We start from the raw sequence: 25,431 nt of genomic DNA, 5'->3' as shown, positions 1-25,431 counted from the left end.
GTGAAGAGATTAGCCCCATCCACTTGACACCTACCCCTCAGACACCTGTACACATTGATAAGATCTCCTCTCAGTCTTCTCTTCTCCAGACTGAACAGCCCCAGGGCTCTCAGTCTTTCTTCATAGGGGAGATGCTCAAGTCCCCAAGTCGTCATCATGGCTCTCCAATGGACTCTATCCATCAGATCCCTGTCCCTCCTGAACTGGAGAGCCAAAACTGGCCACAGTATTCCAGGTGTGATCTCACCAGGGTGAAGTACAGGGGGAGAAGAACCTCCCTAGACCTGCTGACTAAACTTTTCCTGATGCATCCTAAGATGTCATTGGCTGTTTTGTGCCACAAGGGCACACTGCTGCCCCATGCAGAACTTGCTGTCCACCAGGACTCCAAGGTCTTTTCAGCAGGGTAGCCCCCAGCCTGCACTGGTGTCTGTTGTTATTCCTCCCCAGATGTAGGATCCTGCACTTGTTCTTATTGAACTTCATAAGGTTTGCCTTCACTCAGCCCTCCAGCCTGTCCAGATCTCATAGGATGGCAGCCCAGCCATCCCCCCCCCAGTTTTGTATCATCAGTGAACTTGCTGAGGGTATACTCAATGCCCTTATCCAGGTTGTTAATAAATATATTTAACAAAATTTGGTCCAGTACTGATCCTTCTGGAACACCACTGGCTACAGGTCTCCAACTTGATTCTGTGCCATTGACAAGAACTCTCTGAAGTCTGTTGTGGAGTTGGTTTTTGATCTGCCTCACAGACCAGCCATCTATGCTACATCTCCTGCGCTTATACCTGAGGATCTTGTGGGAGACAGTATCCAAAGCCTTGCTGAAGTCAAGGTAGATGATATCCACAGCCCTTCCTTCATCTACCCATTTGGCCATGGTATCATAGAAGGCTATCAGGTTAGTCAAGCAAGATCTTTCCCTTGGTAAATCTATGCTGGCTACTCCTGATAACTCTCTTTCTTTCCATGTGGTTAGAGATGGCCTCCAGAATGAGCTGCTCCATCACCTTTCCAGGGATGGAGGGTAAAGCTGATTGGTCTGTAGTTGCCTTTTTTGAAGACTGGAGTGACATTGGCTTTCTTCCAGTTGTCAGGCACCTCTCCTGTTCTCCATGACTTTTCAAAAATTATGGAGAGGCTCAGCAACAATATCAGCCAGTTCTCTCAGCACTCGTGGACACAACCCACCAGAGCCCATGGATATGTGGGTCTTCAGTCGGCACAAGTGATCTCTAATCCAGTCCTGACTGACTAGTGGAGTGCCCTCTTGCCTTCAGTTGTGCTCCCTTGCTTCTAGAGACTGAGGTTCCCGAGGGCTGGTCTTAGCAGTAAAGACTGCTAAATAGAGATAAAAATGTTAATTTTAAATGTTAATTAATTAGAGATAAAATGTTAATTCCTGAGGGCAGTTGCACCACCACAGTTTTGCCACATTGAGTAACGACAGAGCTTGGTTTGAAAACAAACCATGAGTAAAATCCAACATAAATTTATATGCTTTCTCATTGCTTGAAATGCACCATCTTGTTCCACTGCTCCATTAACTAGGGAATGAATTACAATGACATATGCAGGTAAAGCTTTTTCCCCTTCAACGTTTTTAACTTAACCTTTTCATGATTTAAATGCAAGCTACAGTGAAACACTTCATTTTACTTTAGTACATTTCTCAAAGATGTGCAAAATGGAACACTGTTAGGATAAAAAGGGATAACCATTAAAAACTGAATGCACTGTACTGCTGCATACCCATGGCTCTATTTGGAACAATCAGCACTAGAATGAAAACTGCATGAGATTATCATCTGAGAGGCAGAAAAAAGTTGTATCAATTTTTAGCCTTTGAAATGAGTCCAGAGACATGGAAGTGAAGGTCCTGATTTAAATCCAGCAAGTTAAAATTACTTAAATCACAGAATGTCTTAGGCTGGAAAAGACCTTAGAGATCATTTAATCTAACCTCCCTGCCTTGGGCAGGGACACCTCTCAACCCATCCAACCTGGCCTTGAACACCTCCAATCAAAATCTAAGAGTGAGCTGGGGAAGCGTAATTGTCCTGGCCAGGATGTAAGAACACAAGCAGAACAGCAATTCTGCCCACAACTCCTCCTTTTGTTCACTGATGTAATATTTGCCCCTGTTTCTGGTAAGCCTGCCCCAGTTTCTCTAGTCTGTGGCCCTTACTCAAAGGCTGACTTCAATTAAAAGTGAGCATTACTTAGTTGTTACTGCTACACCCTCCTCAGTCTTTCCAAATCTCTGGGGTAGACAAAAAACATATGTAGGAGAGAGACAGGTACCTACCTGTATCATTCAGGGAAGTACTATTCCTGGGATTTAAAGTTTCCTACCTGAACAGACAAACAAAAACTTGTGCACTTTTCCCACTAGAGGACAAAGCCTGACCCTTGGAATTAGTGTGCTTACTTATGTGCAACAATTAGCACACATGCACAGAGTAGAGGTTTACAACATAAAATGTAATATACCTACACAAACTATGCTCTACTACGCAGACCACATGTCCAATGAGAAGCTACTGTACATGGCTCTAAAATAAACACCTTACAGAGCTGCTTCACCCTCTTGTGAAAAGAGGTAAAGAAGGTGGGGTTTAAAATGAGTTTTCCAAAAGATGCCTTATTTATACTCACAGTTACAGAAGAATACTTCTGCAATTAAAATAATGATATAGGCTGAACCTAAGATTGATTCTAAGGAAAATGCATCATGAATTTGGAAAAAGAATAAAACAAAACTATATCCAAGACAACAACAACAAAAACCTGCAAAATGTTTGGTTACAGAGGCTATATCTCTGCCTAGAGAAATTCTAAAACGTTATTCAGAAGCTGAAATTTCATTAGAGATGGCTGGAAAAAATATTTTGCTTCTGTATTCTGTGAAAATATTTCAAGCAGATCCATTCTTGTGTTTGCTGCATAATGTCAAGATTTCACTCCCGAAATTCAGTGCCTATAGAAAGACACCTCTCCCATACAGAAGACCCAAAGACTTTCACTGAACCCTGGTCTCCAGTACTTTCAGTGCAACAACCCTATTTGACTAAGTGTATACACACATACCACTCCTCATAACTTCCTTAACAACTCATGATTTCCATCATAAACCAATGTAACATGTGCAACTGCAAAACCTGAAGGGCAAGAAAGCAGCTACATCCATCCACAATACAAGGGGAGACTGAAAGCCTAGGAACACAATACAAACTTTGAAATAACTCCCTGGAGAAGAGAGAGCTTCGAGGAGACCTTATAGTGGCATTCCAGTATCTGAAGGAGACCTGCAGGAAGGCTGGGAAGGGACTATTTACAAGGTCTTGTAATGACAGGACAAGGGGTAATGGGTTTAAACTGGAAGAGGGGAGATTTAAACTAGATGTTAGGAAGAAGTTCTTTACAGTGAGGGTAGTGAAACACTGGCACAGGTTGCCCAGGGTGGCTGTGGGTGCTCCTTCCCTGGAGGCGTTCAAGGCCGGGTTGGATGAGGCCTTGAGTGACCTGTTCTAGTGGGAGGTGTCCCTGCCTACGGCAGGGGGTTGAAACTGGATGATCCTTGAGGTCCCTTCCAACCCAAAGCCAAAGCATTCTATGACTCTAAGTGTTGCAGATACATCCAGTTTGTGCATGGGCATGCAACCGTTTCAAACTTAATGTTAAAGCAAATAAACCTTTTCTTCTGGATTTTTTTTGTTCCCTCTATTCACCCAGGCAGCCTTGCAGCACTTACATCAAAAAGCACAAAAATCTTTAAAAAAACCCTTGGAAAACATATTTCCGCTTCATGTTGTTTCAAAAAATATTTAGATGAAGGCTTATGTGCAGTAAAACAAGGTCACTGTATGACCCAAGAATGCAAATTCTCAGGAGAGCAGAATTTAGAACATGCTATGAAAATAAGGAATGGTACTTTGCTCTAAAAATGTAGTGAAAATTTAAGAGGCCAAGTCAAGTACCACAATGAAATTTAGTCTATCATCTTTCCTGGCTTACATGATAAACGCTCCAATTTATAGCACTTAAAATGTTATCACACACAGTCAGAAGTTCATCTTCTGAAACAAGGTCACAGGTCATCAACAGGAAATTCATAGGAAATTATGGAGGAAATTAAAAGAACACAAATGGGCATGAAAATCGGTTTATATAATCTAGGCTTTCCCAGCACAGCTTCCTGTGTTATGATGAACTCAGCCTTCATACCGAACTTTGGTTTTTCCAGGTCACATTAATTATTTCTGAATTGTCTATTATACACTTCGGTTCCCAAAATGATGAGGTCAAATTCACCACAAAGGGTTTTTTTTTTTTTTTTTTTTTTTTTTTGTTTTAATAATGCAGCTGGAAAAGAAATAATAGCTGGAAAAGGTGTTCTGAGATCACTAAATGCAGATTTCTACTGACTATCAGCACTTCAAGCACAAGCTGAGTGTGGGAGATGCTTCGTGGACATACATACCACACTGAGGACAGTGCTCAAACTCAAGAAGAGAATCTTATATTGCTTCAGTTCCAACATCCCAGACAAACTGCAGATGCATTCTCCCTCATGCTTGTGAAGACAACAATTAGTATCTGGGAGTCTGTTTTATTCTAATGTTAGACACACTACTGAAAAATAAAACCCCTAGTCAGAAAGGCATAAGGAAGAGAGAGGGCTGCAGTTCACCTAGGGTACCCGGACAAATCCTTGTAAAGGAAAACTGTTAAACAGAAACAGTTGCTGGCTAATAATTTCAGCTGAAAGCTAAAGCATACAAGTTACTGCCTAGTCACCAGAACCTCTAAAGGATCACAGAGCAATTAAGGTGTAACTTTACAGGACAGATACAAAATAGGAGACTTGCAAAACGCTACTTTCACCACACAAAAAGACCTAGTATAAATACAACCCAACTTCCATTCCTTTTTCCCCCCACAATACCCAAAATCCTTGTGCAACAAATAGGGCATCCCTGTTCTCCAGCATAAAAGGCCTACGTAGAAGTCCATAAATTTAAAAGCAGTTCCTCAATTTTTTCACACTTCCTCTCCCATCTTGTTTCCACAGCCTATCAGATCCAATAAAACCCTTGGATGTGTTTTTTCAACACCACAACCTGAAAGTTCTAATGGTGCACTTGAAGCTATCTCCTGCAGATAACATCTCCCACTGAAGTAATGAGAACCACTCCTGTATTTTAAAATTATAGGAATCACATCATCTACAGTTTGATGAAAAACAGAACTATCTTTGGGTTGTGAGGAGCTGGGTCACATGAGAAGTGATACAATACTGCATAATGATCACTTCACGTCATTTACTGCTAATATTACAAACAGGCCTTTGTCAGCCTGCAGGAAGGTGAGACAGAAAATTCTTATGAACATTGGCATCCAGAGGTTGAACTCAATGCAGGATTTCATCTTGCAGAACGAGGACTGCGCTGTTTACACACAATGCACCTCTTTTTGGATGATCATTCTTACCTGCCATGATCAATTTACAGCCTGTGTTGGGATAGGAACTATTCTGTGGCAATACACACAGAATACAATTTTATTCTGATGCTACTGTGCAGAATACAATCTAAGTGTAGGGAAGCGTAGGGAGCTGTAGAAACAGATAGAATGCCCAGGAAAACAAACATCACCATTGACAACTGGGAATATCTCCCTCCTGACTTTCAAACCCAGTGACTTTAACCTCTCTTTGGAGGAAATAAAAGGGAAACTTGTTCATCTTTTTAGAATTAATTCAAGCCAGATGAAAACCAAATTTTCTTGTTATGGTAACTTTTTGCAGACTCTCTAAAAGCTGACAGCAGAGTCCAGAGCTCCACCTAACCTAGAGTGCTCTACCCATGCCCAAATATGCTTCCTGTAAAACCATGTTTTCCTCTTTTTAGTTTTTTTCTTTCCCCTCTTCTCTCCTCCACAGTCTATTTGAGCAAGACAGTTCCAACACCTATTTGTTATCCAAGAGTGAGACACAAAACAGCATCACTAAAGCAGCAAACACAATACATGAGCTGAAAAAAAGAAAGCAAATAGTTATAAACAACTTTCATACTCTCATCATAGCTACAGGCAGTCACTTGGGAGCAACAAATGCTAGTCAGGGAGAGCTGTGCACCTCAAATATCCAAGCATTTTACTCAGGGGTGCTCTGTTTGCCACTGGCCTCGATATAAAAAATTACTGGAAGGACAAGTACAGAAGTATATAGTAGTTTCCTGAGACTTTCAGAGAAGCTCTCAATCCTCATTTCTGCTTCCTGTTCTCATATCTAACCTACCAACTACTCCTTTTCCTTTTTTGTGGTGAAAATGAAATCAAACAGTTAGGCAGTACTGTTTCTAAATATATTAATGGCAAAAGAAGGGGCAAGAATAACTTCCACTCCTTACTAGATGCAGAGGGGAGTATAGTAACAAAAGATGAGGAAAAGGCAGAGGTGCTTAACACCTTCTTTGCCTCAATCTTCAGGTTGTCTCCAGGGCAGCTAGCCTTCCAAAATGGCAATGGAGTCAGAGACCAGTATAGTCCCCCTGTAATACAGAAGGAAGAAGTGACCTGCTGAGCCACTTGGATCCTCACAAGTCCATGGGACCAGGTGTTAGGAGGAAGCTCTCCACAGAGAGAGTGACTGGCATTGGAATGGGCTGCCCAGGGAGGTGGTGGAGTTGCTGTCCCTGGAGGTGTTCATAAAAAGACTAGATGAGGCACTTAGTGCCATGGTCTAGTTGACTGGACAGGGCTGGGTAAGACCTTGGACTGGATGATCTTGGAGGTCTCTTCCAAACTGGCTGATTCTATGATTCTCCAAGGAAAACTTATACTGCATTATTTAATAATTCTTAGGCAAATTCTAAAAGCTGACAATTTTTCATCATGGCTTTAATACAGTAAAACTGTCCCCTTCCAACCAGGTAAAATCACGTTCAGGAGGAGTGAAGAATAAATTTATATTAATATTTTTTTCATCACTGCTGTATTTGAATCACAGCCCAGAGTTTAGGTGATATGATGCTGATTCAGTTTTAATGGTATTCACATAGATATGTACAATCTACTAAAGAGTATCAAAGAGTCATGCTAAAGAAACTCCTCAAAACACAGAAAAGAAACTCCTTTTTATTGAGGACTTCTACAAGGTACTTAGCAAAAATACCAACTTTTTAGTCTTCATACCTGATTGCACTTACATCTCTTTAAACTGTTCAAGCATGTTACAAAGATGGTAGTTTACACTGGGATGAACCCTCCTGCATACAAATGAAGGCCTACTGTTGTTCATGAGGAGGTCACTGGACTAAACCAAGGTGATCTGCAAAATCCTCACATTTCAGCCTTCTCTAACAAGTACTGCACTTTGCAAAGATGTGGCTGCTATTCAGTTCCAAAATGGCAAGATATTCAACACCCTTTGGCTTTATCAAATGTTGCTAACAAAGGCAGAGTAGAATTTCTACATCTGTGAAAGACTTGGAGCTATTTGTGATGAATCAGTACTGTGTTTGTTCTGAACCCTTGCCTATTATTGAAAGAGGAGCTTCCTGAATCTTCAGTAGGTTATCATAATATCTAGTGTGCATATAACAAATTACTTCAATCACAGGACTACTGGAAAACACACTGAGAAATTAATTCAAGTTTAGACTGACATGTCTGTCCAAATGCCAATGAGAAGCCACTCTCTGGTGATCTGATCCAAAGGCCCAAGCAAACCCACAGAGAGAACACAGAGACTCTGAATTCCGGCAACCACAGAGACTGAGGGGGAAAAATAACCTGAAACCTAACCCTGCAGGGATGAGTGCTTTAAACTGAGATAGAAGCCTGAATAGGTCTGGGTAAGATAGCTACAGACAGACTTGTGTTTCTTTCTTATATTCATTCCTCTTTGATTTTACTTGAATGTCATGAACAAAAAAAGCTACTCTAGATCCCTTTGCTCTTAAGTCACAGCAGCCAGGAAGAACAATATGTACTCAATTGCAGTTTGGTCAAATGAACCCACAAATAATGCACAGGATACTGTTCACAGCTTGGTCTAAAAGTGAATACACAGAAAATATCTTAGTATCTGGTATAAAAGGGCCAGACAGAGGTATAACACACAGGCATAGTGCTGCATGTTAGTCAATACTGCACAGGCAACTGCAGGAGCGAAAAACAGGGTTCTACAGGAAAAGGAGAGGGAAGATTTTCTGCTGCATTGTTTTAGGCAGGAAACCAGAGGGAAAACAAAATGAGTTAGAAAGCGCAAAAACGACTGGTCCATGAACTTGGATCAAATTTGTTCAAGTTAGACACACTTAGACCCCTTCTCCTAACTGGGATGTGGTGAAAGCTCCTATTTCTCTGTCAAAGTTAGTGGATGTTGCAAGGGCCAAAAGGGACTGGAAAGCTCAGCAAGCCCAGAAGCAACTTTCCAAACAATAAAGCAAGCACAGCCCCTGAAGTACCTGGAGTGACTCGCTTGGGGTTCTTTATATCAGCAAAGACCGAAGTGAAGGATATGGAGCAGAAGCTGAGAGGCAAAGTTAGTCCTGCCAGTCAGTGACACCTACAGGCTCTCAGTTTTTACTATTCCAGTAAGAGGTCTGTTAGGACAGCCTAAAACTACTCAGAATTCAAGGAGATAGCAATCGCATTACTGTTACACGGAAGGTGTTTCTTAATACCACACTCAGAGAAAAAGAAGGTGATGCAATACTGATTATTCCATTAAATATTAATTACAACACAGCTACTTTGGAGCTAGAACATATTCCTTTAGATAACTGAATAAGGAACAGGAGAACTGAATGAGCTTCAAGGCTTTGCATGTATCTATCACTTCTCAATTATGTTAAACTGAGTTCTTCAGATCATGGATGATCATTTCCAAATACTGCTTTTTATTAGATGCTCAAGCTTGAAAAAAATAATTAATTAAAATACTGAGGACTCTCATGTTGGATAAATGACTCAAGTTTCTTCTTACTCTTCAAGGAGGCTGAAGAGGCAGTCCTAGACCTTCCACCAAACATCCTTGGAACAGAAAATGAGGATATCCTTCTCTCCTACAAACTTTATTTTGCGCAGAGATATCATCGGTCAGATTGCATAGTCAAATACTTCATTCCCTACCGCTCGACTTGGTAATGAAACTCCAGTAGTATCAGGGCAACACTGAGACAGAATTTTATCCTTCATCTTTGAAGTACCAAAAACAAAAGGAAATTTTATAGCAATAAAATTGTAGAAGGTAACCGTCAAACAAGTATGATTTGGAATCAGTTTTCGCTGTTGTATAAAACTCTTCAGACATTCCTTCACATTACCTGTGCTAGACCATTACCCTACACCCTCCCATCTCAAACTGACACATTACCTCCAACACCGAGATCTTTCTTTAAAGTAGCTCAAGGAAGGCTGTAGAAGAAATTACTTCTTTCTGGAGTACTATGCAGTTCTGCTAACATGTAATGGCTGCGTCAACCACAGGGTGAAGTTCCTCTCTCCACTAAAACAAAACCCAGGATTTGCCTTTGTTATTTGGGGGGAGGGGAAGGCAAGAAAATTCCAACATATCAAAAGCTACATATATTTTAAGTGACTGTTTGAAGCCCTCCTAAGTTTCAGTAAGTTTTACCCTATTTGGCAGTTTCAAACAACTTCTTTATTCTCCCTTCAATAAAGCATCAATCTATCCAAAAATTCTTTCCCTCTTTTCAGTAATGTGTATAAATTTTATTGAATTCAAACCTTCAACATCTCTTTTCACACAAGGTCAAAGCTCTGTATTATTGTAGCTTTCTTTTTCAGTGTTTTTTCCCCAAGTCAGTCCTCCACTGGGAAATTAATATTCCACATGAACAATGAACTCCTTGCATGGCCTTTGAACCTGGTGGTTGCTAGGAGGCCTAAAGAAACCCTGGAGTACAGCCGATTTAGTAGCATGTATCAAGAGATTATTCAGCAATAAAAATGTGTAATTTTCAAAACTACCTGCTTTTTTCCCTCCCCACTTCCATCTCCCTTCATCTGTCAAACAATTCTTAAATTTCAGCTGAATCACATCTGTATCAATTTTCAATAATTATGGGCAGCTTGTTCCCCAAGTATTGAAAATCTGACTGCCAACCACCAGTGCTGCTTTAAATCAACAAAATATCAAACCAGTCCTTAACTCAGTTTTACTGAAAAGGCTGTTTAAGACTGAGTGTGCTTTACCAGTCTGGCATGAGGTCTGCACTTACACTGCAAACATGGTTCTGCTTAGAGACTCTATTTTCCCCAAATAAAACACCACACCATTGACTGCAACACTACTCAGTATTTCTATGTGCTGAAAGAATACATGCACAATTCTCCACGGCCCATTCGGTCGTACTCAAATATTAACAGTTCAAGCTTTTTAGCAGATCACTGAAGGCTTGAAAGCTGTCTTGCTTTTTCATATACTCTAAGCAGTGTAATTGAGGCAAAACGACAAGATTTCTTTCCCACCCTTCACCCCCATCCCAAACAATGCAGCATTTAATTAAAAGAGAACCGCAACAATGCTAATGGTGACGAGGTTAAATGGTTGGATAAACAGAATTCAGCCCTCCCGAAATCAGCCCATGTGCTTTGGGATACTTTCTTCCCTACAACTTTCTGGGTGACAAAGACTGTATTTGTATTCCTGATCCCCGCAACTGTTATGCCAGAGGACTTCCTATAGATTTCCTGTGAGGAAGGAGAGCTTCCATCAAATAATAAGACTGTTTATATACGCTAGTCATTCCTCCCAAAACTAACATTTAGAAAGGCAGTGGACAACGATCCTTTAAAAATTAAATGCGGATAGAAACTATCCATCAAGAGAGAACAATTGCATTTCCAGCTAAAAGCCTACTAAGTCGTTGCCTAATTAAAAACCAAAACAACACAACAACAACAAAATAGCAACACAAACCATCCAAAGCACATTTGCTGATTCTAATTTTCCATGTATTCTCCCTCCTACAACTTTAGCAAATTACTCAAACCAAACACACCATTTGTCCTTCTTCAGCTGCTGCAACTGAAATCAAGGCACTATATTTTCATAAACATGGTACTCTGGGGGGACTGGAGATTACTTTAAAGCATTCATAGCAGATTACAAATCTATACCTCCCACCATGCAGGGTACCTGCCAAAAAAATGCAGGGTGACACCTCTAATTCTGCAGATTGCTGGTGTTTGACTGTCTGGTTGGATTGTACCAGTCTTGCCAAGATAAAGCTTTTGCAGAGCCAGACTGATTCCCTGAAGAATTAAAAACCCAAGCAGAAAACCCACACCGCATGGCACAAAATGCTCACGTGAGCTCTTCTAAATACAGGCTTCCACACTGAAAGAAAGGCCTTAAAGCACCAACTTCAACAGAACTGACACGGTCTACCTTGCAGTGGGAATATCAGGGTACTTACACACAACAACAAAAGTCTTCAGGGAATGGACAGCTTTGGCTTTCCAGCTGCTTTCAGGTCCTGCAGCACCAATGGAACAAAACAACCCCTCCACCACCACCATTCTCTTCTTCAGCTGTCCAAGCCATAAATTATCCTTGTCATTTCCTCTCAATATGTGGCTTCCCAGGACAGGGAAAAATCAAAGTGGCTATTGCCAGAACAGCACGATATTCTGATACAGGCTGATTTTCATTTCAGTAAAATACATATTGCATCCCTTGTGCTCGGGTGTTAAAGAAAGAACAGCCACAAGACATTTTTAAAACACGAGAAACCAATCCTGACTAAAGAGATATTAGAGCCAGGAATAGGAAAGTGAGCATATAACTGACAACCACAATCTTTGGCTCGACCTTTGCATCAGAAATGGGGGGAGGGGGGGGACGGGGCACAGGTCTGGAAACGTTTTCAGTTAATGCATAATAAATACCTTCGCTTTCTCCCTCTCCGTTCTTTTCCCCCTTTAAAGGAATCTGCCAACTCAACCTAAATTGAGCCTCAGAGGGAAAATGTGCCTTCATGATAAATTGCAATTTGCCATCGTAGTAATAAAATGTTATGTCTGGTCATCACAGTAAGCAAGCAGCAGAACAACAAAGGAGGTTTCTAGGATTTTCATCCCCCAGTCCCCTCTTTATCAGCCTTTTTTCAAGTCTTCCTTGAGGTGTTTATGAAATGTCTGAATTCCATGGCCATTAAAATACATTTCATGATGGAGCAGCTTTCATTAACGTTACTGAGGCTTTCCAAAATTGCACCAGCACCCCGTGGAGGCCAAGCCTCTCCCCAGTGCCTGGCTTTCCCTCTGCTGTTTTTTGTTTTGTTTGCGCTCTCTTTGCCGTGTTGGTGCAGTGTCCGTTATTTCCCCACGGCCTCCCTTGAAAGCAATCAACAAACAGACATGCATGCACGTGTATGTTCTACCACACACCCAGGTCTGCTCTCCTTCTACACCTTCAACAACAAATGCAAATGTGTTTACAGTCATTATCACCAAAGCCAGCTTTGCCATTGCGGAAACACGCCGCTGAAACCCCAAGAGCCTGCAACTAGGCAAGAGCCTTTGCAGTCACAGGTGACCCTTCTCGTTTCCAAAATGGAAAACCCACTAAAGCCCAGTGAGTGAACTACAGTAAAGTCCATTTAAAGAGGAATGTGTGGGGCAGCCGTGAATCTCCAGCACATGCTTTTACGCACAAAAGGAGCAAAGGGCTCCATGCTCTGCGCACCTAGTCATTTTTAACTGCCCTTCCACGACAGAGAGGCGCGACTGTTTCTCCCATGTTATTTATTTCACTCGACTAACAGACTTTAAACACCATATTGCGAGGGCCCTGCTATGAATCTTGCAGAGGTACAAAATGGTGGATGTATGCTTCTCTCTTTTTTTTTTTTTTTTTTGCATTATTCATAACAACTTAGGCTCCAGGTCTCAGGCTCCCCTCAGTACCCACAAACACAGCCTTCCCGGCCAGACACACGGCAGCCTCGCAACAAAGCTCTCCCGTACATGCAAATCATGTTACAAACCTGATGTCATGTAGCCCCGTGATGCCTGGGAAATAAACGCTGGTGGGAAGTGTTTGTGCAGCCGGTAGTCCTTCTCGCTGCGGGACCTCATGCGGTCTGAGGCCCGGTCAGAGAAGTCAGAGCTAGGCCAGGCCCGCCGCAAGGTCGTACTCCGCGTCTTCTTCATCCTGAGGATGCCCGAGCCTAATCCTCCCGCCGCAGCATGGGTCAGGCCTCGCAGCTCGCTGGATGCGCGCTGCCGGGCATCAGCCTAGCACGGGTACCGCCGGGGCACAGCCTGCGCACATCTCGCCGCTACCTCTTCTAGGCAGCCAGCCGCAGGTCCCGTCCTTTTTTTTTTTTCTTCCCCTCGAATGATCCAATTTTACACACGTCCCACAATGCATTACACTTCATTTGCAATCGGTCTGGCTTACAGCTCCCAGATTCGCGTGGAGGAAAGGCACGTTATGTGGTTTCTCAGGCAAAAAAACGAGGGGGATCGAGGAGGGGGAAAGGGGACGAGAGATGTGCAGCGTGGGAGCTCGGGGGTCCCGAACAATGGCCCGATTCAGCCCAGCCGTGCTTAGCCAACTGTGAGCCGCAACACAAAAGGCCCAAACAAACGAGGAAAACCCCGAGGCCGCCGGCTGCGACCCCGACCGCGGCGCGCCCGGCGCTAGGGAGGCGGTGGCAGCTCCCGGCCCGACGGGAGGAGCCGATGGAGGAGGAGGAAGGAGAGGAGGAGGAGAAAGCAAGAGGAGGGAGGGCCTGCAGGCGCTTCTCCCGCCGCGGGACCGGCGGAAGCAGCCGCAATCCACCCGCCCACCCCCACCCCCAGCTCCCCTCAAGCCTGCAGTGCAGGAGCGGCGAGCACCAGCCGGCTTTCGTCGGCAACATCGCATCTCGCCATGGCCGACCCCCGAACCTCGTCCGCCTGTCCCTGGGGCTGGACCACCGCTGGCTCTGCGCTAGGGGCGGCCGGCGCGGGGGGCGAGGCCACCGGGGAAACCGCTGGCCACGCCGCCCGCCTGCCTGGCCCGCCCGCCGCTCTCCCTCCGCCCCGCCGCGCCTCGGGCAGCTGCTGCCGGAGCGCCAGGCGCCGCGCTGCCGCCCGGGCTCATGCTAGTGCTGGCGCAGCCTGCGCGTCTCGCCGGGCTCCGCGCTCCCCTGTGCGGGGCTCTGCTCGGTTCGCAGGCACCCGCCTACAGCGCCCCGTGTACCGCGGGGGATTCCCGCCCGCGCCCTGCCGCTCCGCCTCTATTCCGTCCTTCCTTCCTGCTCGGCCGTGACTCCTGCAGGGGAGCGCCAGGGCCGGACCAGGGGGTCGCTGACCGTAGCGTCGAGCACTCGGCACCGTCAGTTTCCAGGTGCCGCCCGCGGCAGCCAGTGAGGAGGGGGCAGCGGCGCACACGGCCCCGTAGGGCGACGAAGGGCAGCAGGGTAGGACGACTACGGGGACAAGGCCCGCGGGGCCCGATCTCTCCTTATCCCTTCGCGCACCGCTGCTGCCCGAGGCCAACCCCTGGGCGAACGGATGCAGCGGAGGAAAGGGGAGCGCAGGGTTCACCGACGCGTCCTATCTCAGCGACGCCTTCTTTTCCCCTCTGTGCCCAAAGAGCTGCTGCTTCCCGGTTCGAAGAAGGGCTTGGTCAGTCACACCACCACCTTCAAAAACTCGCACCTCACGAGGGTACCCGTGACGACCTGGCTTGCTTCCTGGTGGGATGGGGGTGGCCTAACCTCTCACCACAGGGGTACATGCACCTGTGCCCATGGTGTCCTCTTGAACTGGGCCAGGCCATCAGGGAAGCAGAGTCTTTGAGAAACGGTGGTCCAGCCCTAGGGACAGGCAGATGGTATTAAGGGACAGCTACGAGCACATTTGACATCAAGTGGTGCCAGCAGTAGCAGAGGAGACAACTGCAATGCAGAAATTTCTAAGTGTTGCCAGTAGATAACTTACATTTTTATAAGTGGTTAACTTTTCTTAGAGCGGGTTGTGTCACATTTCTAAGAGCATGGAAAAGAAGAGGACTCTAGTTTTGTCAGTAACAGAAAAATTTCCATAGCAGTGAACTAGTAAGAGGATGACTATCAATGAAATAACCAAACATGATCTTGAGACATTATTCCTTTGCTGCCTTGCTGCATAGCTTTGGGTTAATCACTTCAGTACCCACCTTGGCTCACCTGGCTCTATTGCTGTAGGCAGAACATACACCAAAGAATGATTCAAGATTTAACATGCAGGCATCCCTTTCATGTGAGGTACAGTTAGATGAGTGAAACCCAGCAAGAACGCTGACATTTACAGGTTATGGGGTCCTTTCTCAGCCTCATCTCTTTCAAACTGTGCAAAGAGCCATCAGGCATGACAGGTTTTCCATTGATACTTTGTATTCTGATAGCAACAGCAAAAAGTAAAATGAGCAAAAAAATGAGCCGAGAGCTCCACTTCAAAAACACATTTTCCATCGTGCAACTTACTCATCTATCAGTTTACTCATAGACCTACACAAAGCTTATAATAGAGCATGTTTTCACCCTCAGACCAGAAAAGAAAATGTATGGAGAACTTCTATAATCATTCAACTTTCCATCAGAAAAACAGGCTGGGGTAGATTGGTTAGCACTACCCAGCCAAGTCAAACTTAACTCTTCTACCTATTTTACCAGATGCAAAGCAAATTAAATTCCAAGAAGCAACTGAGTATAACTGGGCAGCTAACTTGAACTTCTAGCTGAACTAAACTCAAACTTTCTCTAAACACAGCCCTAGATATCAATTTGTTCTATTAAAAAAAAAGACAAGAGACAAACAGGAATAAGCAATGAGAAGAAAAAATGAGGTCAAGAAGTAGAAAGACAGAAAAAAGCGTGAAGGGGGGGGGAAGGAAACAAGACCCCAGCAAACCTTACATTGACTTTCTGCATTATTTCCAACTGAAAACACTTGAATTTAGATTCAGAGCTATTCCAAGAAGTATCAAATAAAAAAACAGGGAACACAGGGATAGCTCTGAAGCTGTCAGGTAAAGCACAGATATCCCAATTCTTTTTGAGCAATTTGCTGTGCGCCAATGAACCAGTAACAGCGCACAGAAGACTTTCAAGTAGTTTTGACTGATTTAATTTGTACACCTGCTGGAACTGTTGTGAGAATAATACAGTACATAAAATTAACAGATGACACCATTTGCTTCTTGATTGTTGGGATGAGATTGGTTCATAGTTTTGAGCACAAACAACAGGACCCATTTTTATTGTGTGATCATTTCAAGTGAGCAATAATTTGCTCCTACAACTACAAAAAGTCACTTTCATATTAAAATGGAGGTGGGGATGTTGAGAACAAGAGGAGTAAGCAGTCCATCTAGCAAAGTCAACTTGCTCTTTACAAATGTGGGGAGATTTGTTTAAAAAGCACTTTTGGAAGCCTCCTCAGTACTGAGACATTATTCCTGTGGTGAGCTAGAACTCATATTCAGTCTTCCCATAGTTATCTTGTTTGGTTTCTGCTCAAAGTTTTCCAATATGGTATCTGAAAGAGTTCTTCTCTTTGAAAAGAGGAATTCAGAGCAAGTTTACTTCTGCTTTTGCATTGTTTGAAGTCAAGTGTTGTTAGTGGGATGAATGAAATACATAATTAAAGACCAAGTTTAAGTCTTGTCTGTTTCCTTTGGGGAAAGAGCTAGAACTGTGGGTGTAATTTATTTTTTGCTTCAGTGGCTAAACTGAAATAAAATCATTTTCTTCATATGAACTGAAAGCTAAAATTTGAGAGTTAAAAAAAAACCCACAATATTTTATTCTTAGACATTTGAAATTACTTTTGTTTTGGGGGGAGGGGTTAGACAAAAGAAAATACTTGTGTGGACTCATTCAGCTATACAAAAGCAGGGTAGGGAACGAAGCAGTCCCAGCTACAAATGTCTGTTCTACTTAGTGACCAGTACAGCAGCCTTAGAAACACAGTCTGAAGTAAATAAAAATATGGTGTTTAATCTGTGTAATCCAACATTTCTGACAGGGGCAGAGAGGATCAATTTTCTTTGTCTGAAACCACGGGGAAATGTTGCTTTAACTTACAAACAAAATTGTCTACCTGTTAGTCATTGGTAAAGTTTTGCCTAACTGTAAAAAGAAATATGGAATACTTCTTCCAGAAGAATCTGATCACTTGCTATCACGATGAATAGGAAAAAGGTTTTGCTGTCTTCTTTTCTTTTTATATTCACACTCAGCTCTTTTGTTTTTCACTTGTTTTCCATTTTTTCACTTGTTTTTCACTTTCACTTGGTGTTGTTTTATTGTGGTTGGTTTTTCCTTTTTTCTTTTTTTTTTTTCTTCCTTTCCTATAAGGAAAGCTTTTTGCTAAGAATCAGATAAAACATTTGTTTTTTACAGTTTGTTAAGTCCAACATGTACCATCTCTTTCTTGAATTACTAGGGGGAGAGGTGAGTTTTGGATGAAGAGACCATAGGGAAAAAAAAGTCTGAACTAAACAAAAAAATAGGCATCCTGCTTCTCTCTTAACCTAACAATTTCTTATCAGGAATAGGCAACATAATAGTAGCCAATTTAAAGGCACTGATTTAACATTAAGAATTTCAAAGAAGAAGCTTAGGTATATATATGACATCGCAGAGAATGTGTTCAAGTTTTCTATCACAACCCTGCTACAGTTCAAATTCATAGGGAACCTGAAGGCTTCTGGAAAAGCAGTTCAAAATCTTAGCTTTTGAAAACCTGTGTTATCTTTTAAAAATGAGAAGGGAAATATTACTGGAGATATCTATGGCCTTTGATCTTCATAAACACTTATTAGTTACTAAGCAGGTCTGTTCCCATTTTATAAATGGAAAACAGCAAAAGACATAACTGGCTTAGGAAAGTGTAGGAAATCAGTGGCAAATACACTGCTACAATTCAAGAGTCCTGGCTTCCATTTCATAGGCTTATTTTTCCTCAATTGGAAAATAACAATTATGAGCAGAATACAATTTGGTGAGCTGTATATATTTATATTATCTTGTATTATATTATGTTTATATATATATATATTTGGATGTGTACCTGTGCATAAATAGTAATCGCTCTCACGTAGCAGAGTATTTCAAGCTTCAATTAGGCCTACTTCCTTTTTCCTCCCCAGGACAAAGTTTCCATAGGGAAGAGTGACAGGTTCAGTTGCAGAGTGGGCTATTCTTGCCACCTCAAGCTTAACTAGCAAGAGGTTTTCAAATGAAATAAACATTCAATGCAAGCACTAAAATAAATGTGACAAAATAATAAGACATGCAAGAAGAAAAGCAGTCCCCTGCTTTGCGAAGACAAGGTACAGCTCTAAAGTAATTGTCTTTCAAGCTGTGCATTCAAAAATTGGGTTCTTCCTTAACCTGTCACTACCTTGCTTGTTGCACATAGTCAACTGGCTGCCTCGCAGTGAGGAAATTGAAAGGGCTTCGTTTTCTTACTGTCAGCTGAGCTGTTGCCTGACAAGCATCCAACACTACCAGGAGAACCAACAGTGTCAAGATGCAAATTGCTTGGCACAAAGCCTCGTGGCTTCATTCTCTCAAGGTCTATAAGGGTCCTTTCCTGGCCCCCAGCTCCAGAAACAAAGGCTACAATTAGCGGTGGTATTACCGGGACACAGGAGAGACTTTGCCCTAAGGAAGGCCACAGTCACTGGCGCCAGGTAAAACAAGGCGCAGAGGGTAATTTTGTGGTCTGTGAAAACAAACAGCAAATTCTGCAGCTTTTTAAAAGGTGGAGGTACGATGCTGTGAGATGCTGGAAAGAAAATGCAGGGCTCATGAGAGCAGGCAAGAGAGAGCAGAAAGGAATAAACAGATAGCAAAGAGAGGGGGAAAAAAGCCATAGTATAAGCATCTGAAAAGCAGAAGGGAGAAGGAAAGTTGAATGCGAGAAGAGGTAGAAGTAATTAAGAACCTGATACAAACACCAAACTCAGGTATTATATTACAGGCCTTGACAATACATGGCTTTACTAGATCTACAGCTCTGCTTTCTTGCCAAGAAAATATTTGCATTTCTAATGGTGATAAACCTATGAAGGAAGAAAGTTGCCCACTGCATAAATTCACCGTCTTCATGCATGGATTCTTGTGTCTCTGTATTAACAAATGTATAGAACTCAGACCCTAAAAAAGATTGTTTTGTGAAATCTCTTACTGGTTAAGGAGATCTGGCAACATGCAGCAACTGCCCTCGGCTGCAGAAAGTACTATTTTTCTCTTCCAGATCTTTGCAATCAGATATAATGGTAAGAACAAACCAGAAAACTCATCATGTGGCACATGCTCTTTCACAGCAGCCCTTCAACTTCTGACACTATTAATTTGTCACCTTTCACTAGTACTTGTTGTTACTCAAATATGCAAGAAGCCAAGAACTTACATCTATGCTTGTGGTCCAGGTCACAAAATAAGGCAGCATCTCTTGACAGATTTGTTGGCAGGGAAAAAGTTTGGCTTGCTCAGACAACCCTCTTTCTTTGGATAGAGCATTAGAGAAACTCCAGCAAAAAGTGAAAGGAAAAAATTCAAGGGCAAAGATGCAAATGAAAAACCTTCCAAATAAAAGGAAAATGAGGTTATGACAAGTGAGTCTTCACTCTTAACCCTGGAAGGCTATTGGGCTGTGTTGTACTATGGTAGTAATACTGGCCTAACTACAGCACCTCCTCAACTAGTTTTGGATCATATTTCTCTCACTGTTATGCTTCGGGAATGTGTGATGACAGGAATGCAGTACTGCTGCTGCACACATGCTGTAGCTCACCAATTCCTTTTTCTGTGTGCTGGCTTATGTGCCGTGGTATTTATTTTCACTTCCATGACTTTTAGGAAAGGCCTACTTCTGCTACGAGAAGAAAGGTTCCCCTGTTGTGTTTTTTTTTCATGCCCAACCTTCTGATTGCATTTGGGCTTCCTCTGCACAGGAGACAATTGATACAGAAGTGTTTTAAATCTGGGTACCCAAGACTCCCTAAAATCGTACCAGCACACCAAAAGGAACACACAAGCTGCAGGGCACAGCCTTTGCCCTCATGCATGCTTTTTCTCTCCTACTACCATCAACTCAAAGCCATTTAGTTAAAACAGATGGAAGCTGGACTCGTAACTCCTTGGTGTACAAAGCTAACTGGAGAGGGAGGCAAACCATGAGTCCTACAGGGATTTTCACACAGGCAAGCATTTATTAAACCTCTTACATATTACAGAATTCAAAAACTTGGAGAAGTGGAGCTACAGCAGCTCAATTCATTCACTGGCTGCTCTTCCAAAGGATATAGTAGTAAGAGATGTGCCAAAAATGCTGGCTTCAAATTTCTTATTTTCCACTGGTATCACATATCATTAGTATCCTGGTATTTAAGTAACATACTGATGGGGGCCAGCTGTACTGTAAGTTAGAAAGACAGCCTATCCTTCTGCTCTGGGAGTTGAAAAATGGAGTGAGAAGTAAGTAGCCAATGTAGATCCACCATCAGCAAAAGCCATTATGGATGCTTTTAAAGAATAATTCACACATCTTTGTGTCTCTTTCCATTCCTCCACAGAGCCTATGTTTCTGGTTTATGCTGGTGTAACATTTCATGAGATTGCAAAGATGGCATCAAACATGAGTAGGCTTTTGGGCTCTAGGGAGCTACAGTGACACAAACAATAAGCAGATTCTGCATGCCAGGTTGGTATCTTTAATAGAAAAATCCACTAAGAAAGAAAATAAGGTCCTTGGCTGTAGCAAGTGGGCAGTGTTTTGTGTGTTCCATGGTATTATTAGTCAGTATATTAAACTCTGAATTCTTGTCTAGAAGAATTGCTCACCATACACAAGATGGAACAAAGTACCACAGGCATATCTGCAAACAGGACCATGAACGTATTTGATGAGCTGTCTTAAAAATCAAAGCAGCATACCAAGGGAGCTAAACCCCAGCAGCTGCTATAACTCCACAGAGCATTTGCTGAGCAACACAGTACTAACCACCCTCTCAAAATTCTTGCTTATACAGCTGTGCAATATAGTAAGCATATTTTATATATATATAGCATTTATAATAGGCAGAGATCTCAACCTTAGAAATATTGGGAAGCCTGAAAATAGGCTACTCCACCCTTTGTAAACTACCTCCTGTCATGAATTTACTTCCATATGTGCAAAAAGCTTTCTATATTACACAAGCTTTCAAAATAGTGGTTAAGCACTGAAAATATATGCTTCCCACCCATCACTGGGAAGAGAATGCAGGCAAGAGACAAAACCAAGGGTGAAAAAAATGATTTATCACCTCACAGAAAAGCAATTTAATTGCTTCTTGGCTATTTTATTGCAGCCTTAGATTCAGATTCTGTCTCATTGGTATATACTAGTATTTGGGCAGGAAAAGAACTTCAGAGAAGTTTGAAACAGCCAGAATTTATGTGGCTCAATACCTGTCTGATCTAAAGGAAAATCAATGCAAAATTATCAGCCTGTATGTTCTCTGGACAAGACTGCAGTGTTGCTGAGTCAGTTTGTTCCCATGAAAGTGGTACTCTATACTCATGCTTTTCATGGACCCTGGAGCTTCTCTGTTCTCTCCTGATGTCACAGCAGTGCTTGTCAGAAGGAAGATTCCACTCCTGGGAAAGCTACCCTGCCTATTCCTTGTTACCACAGATGGTTGCCACCTTTGGCTGGACTTTGAAGTCCTGACACTAACCCAGAGACAATTTCCCATGGACCTGTTCAGATAAAGGTTTATGAAGGCACCACTTGCATTTGCCTCTCTGTAGAGGTTGTTCTGAGCATTTCTTCTGAGTGCAGAGATTTTTGCATTCTAGTAAAACAACAAGAAAAAAGCATTTTATAGCACTGGGTCTCAAAGTTCTCCTGTGACCTTGTAAGAAAGTTAAATTATTAAGATGGAGACAAGCCCAACAAAATAATTTTTGTCTAAGTGGTGCCTTGCATAACAGTGCAATCTGTTAAAGTAAAGGTATCAACCACAGGGAGTTCTATTACTTTTTTAATATATCCTTCTATATTACTAGATGGCTGTTGAATGCTTTGTTAGTAATTAATTTGTATTTTTAATACAAAGAAAGATTCAAATTCAGCAGTACACTGCTACCTTCCATATACTCTGAAGGTCAGTGTAAGACCTTTAATTCCTCTGTGGAGCTAAGCAGAAGGCAGCAACACCCAAAGCCTCACCTTAGTGAAATGCTTCTAAGATAGCACTTGAGCATCACACTGGATATAAGAGAGTAGTCTCTGGTGTGAATTTTGCAACCTACAACCATCCTACCAGAGTCATGGCTGAGAAACACATGGAGGTTAGAAGAAAAGTGTTCATTGTTACAAAGGACAGTGATTGCAATAACCAAACTGAAATAATGACATTATGAAAAGTAAACTACAATCAAATTAGAAAGATAAAGAAAACATCTCCTCTTCAATTCAGAAAAGCATACTCCTCACTCCCACCATGGCAGCCTACTTACATCCTTTAAAGTAAGTGAATAGCACTGGCACAGAATAAGGTTTCTCTCAAAATGTTTTCCATATCATAATGACTTTTTTTGTAAGGCAGAGAGAACCACTTACAATTAGTATTTCTGGAAATCTAAAAAGGATCTCTTCCAAAGAAGCAAGCATCTTAAGTGAAACAATTTACAAGAAAGTGACTTTCCCAGCCATTAGGATTCTATGTGAAAAAAACAATCATGTACAAAATGAAAAGCTAGAAAAAGTCTTTAGTCTTCATTAAAACTGATGACTGTGGAGCTGAACTCAATATCTACACAAGCCAACTGTGGTAAATCTTATTAGTCATGGTGCTCACCTCAAACTCTTGAAAAGAGTCATCATCTTTCTGTACATACAAATTTCAAGTGTTCTTTACCCCCAGCTATTCCAGGAATTAACAAATATTCAGGACAAACATTTCTTAAGTTTTAACAGAAAGTAAAAACAACTCCACATGCAAGTGCTGAGCAAGTTGCCTTTGATCTCTTGCTTGATGGGGAAGATGTTTGAAAACCCTTCCATCTCTCAGACAGTGTAAGGTAGATGGGATAATCTGCCTTCAACACCGGCAGACTTCAGATCTGTCAGAGCATGACGCTAGTGACAAATTATTTTTGTCTCACTTCCTCTCCATAGATGAATCTTACTACTATTCTAGCTGATGGAACCACAACAAAGTAAACAGAGTCACCTAGGACTGCAGCAATAGTCTGGTATAGTCTATTGACTACATCAGAAGAAATTTAAGTGCCCTTAGTTGTCCCGGGAGCACCTCTTTTTGTTGCCCACATCTCTGCGTCACTGCTATGGTACTTAAACGTGAGCTCTATGGATTTCTACCCACCACATAGTAATTACTGAAATAACAAATAATTGGGAAAAAAAAAGTATTTCCAAAGCCTTATGCTATTACTGAGCTGCCAAGGAAAAAAAAAACTCTCAGTAACACCCCTTAAGTCCATCCTCCTGCACTCCTAATCTGAACACAAAAGGTTGAGTTTAAGCACCCAGGCCTCCCACTCTGGGATTAAAACCACCTGCAGTTTTCAGCTTCAGTCCAGTGATGACAATACTTTAAATCCTTGGCTACTGGCTTCATGAAGACACAGCCTACAAACAGTCCCACAAAGTTCTTTGAAATGTTAAATACAAAGCAGGAGGAGGTCATAAAGGAAATATTCCTTATGAAAGGAACGGATATCATATGCAGTCTTTTCAAATACATTTCTCGCTTGCTTTGCTTTCAGCCACCATAATCTCAATCCTCTATTGTCTGAAGCTTTTGAAGTAAAATTCAGGAATGAAACAAAACACACAAATTAGTGCTGTAAACGGCAGCCAATATACACATGCATTTATCTTTTAGCTCTTATAAATCTCTCCAATGTATATTGTACTTCTTATCTGGAAAGACTAATTATATACCTAATAAACAGTTTTACAGCAATTATCAAAACCCCAGACACTCAAAAGCAACATATAGATTTCACTGCATAATCTCCTGTAGCATCTGCCCAATTATTTCAATAGAAGCCAGCATGGCTCCCTGCTGCACTGGAAATCCAGCTAGCTTTTTGCCAAGAGCCTTCCAGTGAACACAAAAGGATCTAGGATTGTGAGACTTGGTTTATCCCCTCTTGCCCCATAAACTAACAAGCCTTTTCTACACTGCATTTTTTCTCAACAAATGCAGGCACTTATACAGGAGGATGAGATGTTCAAAGTAGGTAAAAAATAAATTAATAGCAATAATTGAAAAATCAGTTTAGCACACCAACTTTGCCAAGAAGTACTGTCACTTAGAACTGTGAGAGGGTCGTTTGCAGGGAGGGGGAGCAGGTAAAAACAATGGTGCCCTGCCACTGACGCATACTTCAGTTGAAAGTGATGAGCTTTGAGGTTGGAAACTGTTGATAAGTGATCAAGTTCTTCTGTTTGACTGCATTCCCCTGGATGTAAACAGGGTTGTTCTGACCCCTGCCCCACCCTGAGCACACAACTAATCTCCTTCCCCATTTGGGTATCTTAAACTCAACGATAAATTAGTTTTACATTCATTTTTAAGAACTTGCATTTCTTTTGCTCATCTTGTAAGGTCTCATGTGCCCAGTTCATACCAGCTTCTGGCTAGACACTCCACCAGACATCCACAGCTTTGTCCAGATTATGTAGTTGGAAAGAAATGTAACCAGTTGCCACAGTGATGTCTGCGATCTGAGGAGCTTTTGGACTTCAGCCTCAGGAAAGGCATCAAGAGTTTAAAAAACCCATTAATTATATGGTGGTTAACAGAAGCAGGTGCTCCAGCCAGCAGCAAGTGCATGGTTAAATCACTGGTGATCCTGAAGAACCAGGCTCCAGCAAATTGAAGTTATTCAAGCTGTTTAATGTTGGGTTATTTGCAAATTAGTGTAGTCCAGCCCACAGAAATTGCCATTGCTGTGCATATTTGACAAGCTGTTGTCCTCTGCTTCTAGATATATTGAGTACCTTCACAGGAGGCAAAGCCTGTTCACAGAAATGTTTCAGCTACAGAAAAGGACTGAAAGGTTACAGCAAGCTCAAGAAACATCACATGCTTTTGGCAAGGTGGGAAGAAAGGCAAGGGAGCAAAAGAATTATTGTTTCTTGGTGATAAAACAAGCACAAAAACTACAATTACAGATCATGGACGTCTTTTATAATATGCCAAACACAGAAGAACGTCTCAATTACTCAGTTTCACGGGCAATATTGGCTCATCACAGTAAAGCAAGAAGATGGGGGTCTTCTGAAACAGAGGCCCTGCCCTCACACACTGCTTTAGGCCAGTGTAGCCTTTGAAGTATGCAGGAAAAATAGTACTGCTGGACATAGCCCTGTTCCTCATATTCGGTC

General features: G+C 42.2%; 2 protein-coding genes across 4 annotated transcripts in view; both read right to left on the bottom strand.

Moving 5' to 3' along the window:
* STOX2 (storkhead box 2) overlaps positions 1-13,847 on the bottom strand; it is an 80,240-nt gene extending 66,393 nt beyond the window's left edge. For 2 of the 3 annotated variants that reach the window (XM_064148961.1, XM_064148962.1), the window contains exon 1: positions 13,029-13,117. Coding sequence is in view for 1 of the 3 variants with exons in the window: in XM_064148960.1 (XP_064005030.1) it covers positions 13,029-13,194 (166 nt within the window). In the remaining 2 variants the exon portion in view is untranslated. Of the gene's footprint in view, positions 1-13,028 lie in introns of all 3 variants that reach the window. The other variant, XM_064148960.1, reaches the window with a different exon arrangement.
* A 45-nt stretch (positions 13,848-13,892) lies between these two features.
* LOC135178239 (storkhead-box protein 1-like) overlaps positions 13,893-25,431 on the bottom strand; it is a 73,094-nt gene continuing 61,555 nt past the window's right edge. Inside the window, exon 2 of the mRNA XM_064148964.1 lies at positions 13,893-14,849. Coding sequence (XP_064005034.1) covers positions 14,812-14,849 — 38 coding nt within the window. The 3' untranslated portion in view covers positions 13,893-14,811. The remainder of the gene's footprint in view (positions 14,850-25,431) is intronic.

Source organism: Pogoniulus pusillus, chromosome 9 (genome assembly GCF_015220805.1).
Source record: "Pogoniulus pusillus isolate bPogPus1 chromosome 9, bPogPus1.pri, whole genome shotgun sequence".
Taxonomy (NCBI): Eukaryota; Metazoa; Chordata; class Aves; order Piciformes; family Lybiidae; genus Pogoniulus; species Pogoniulus pusillus.
This window is presented reverse-complemented; position numbering and strand designations above follow the sequence as displayed.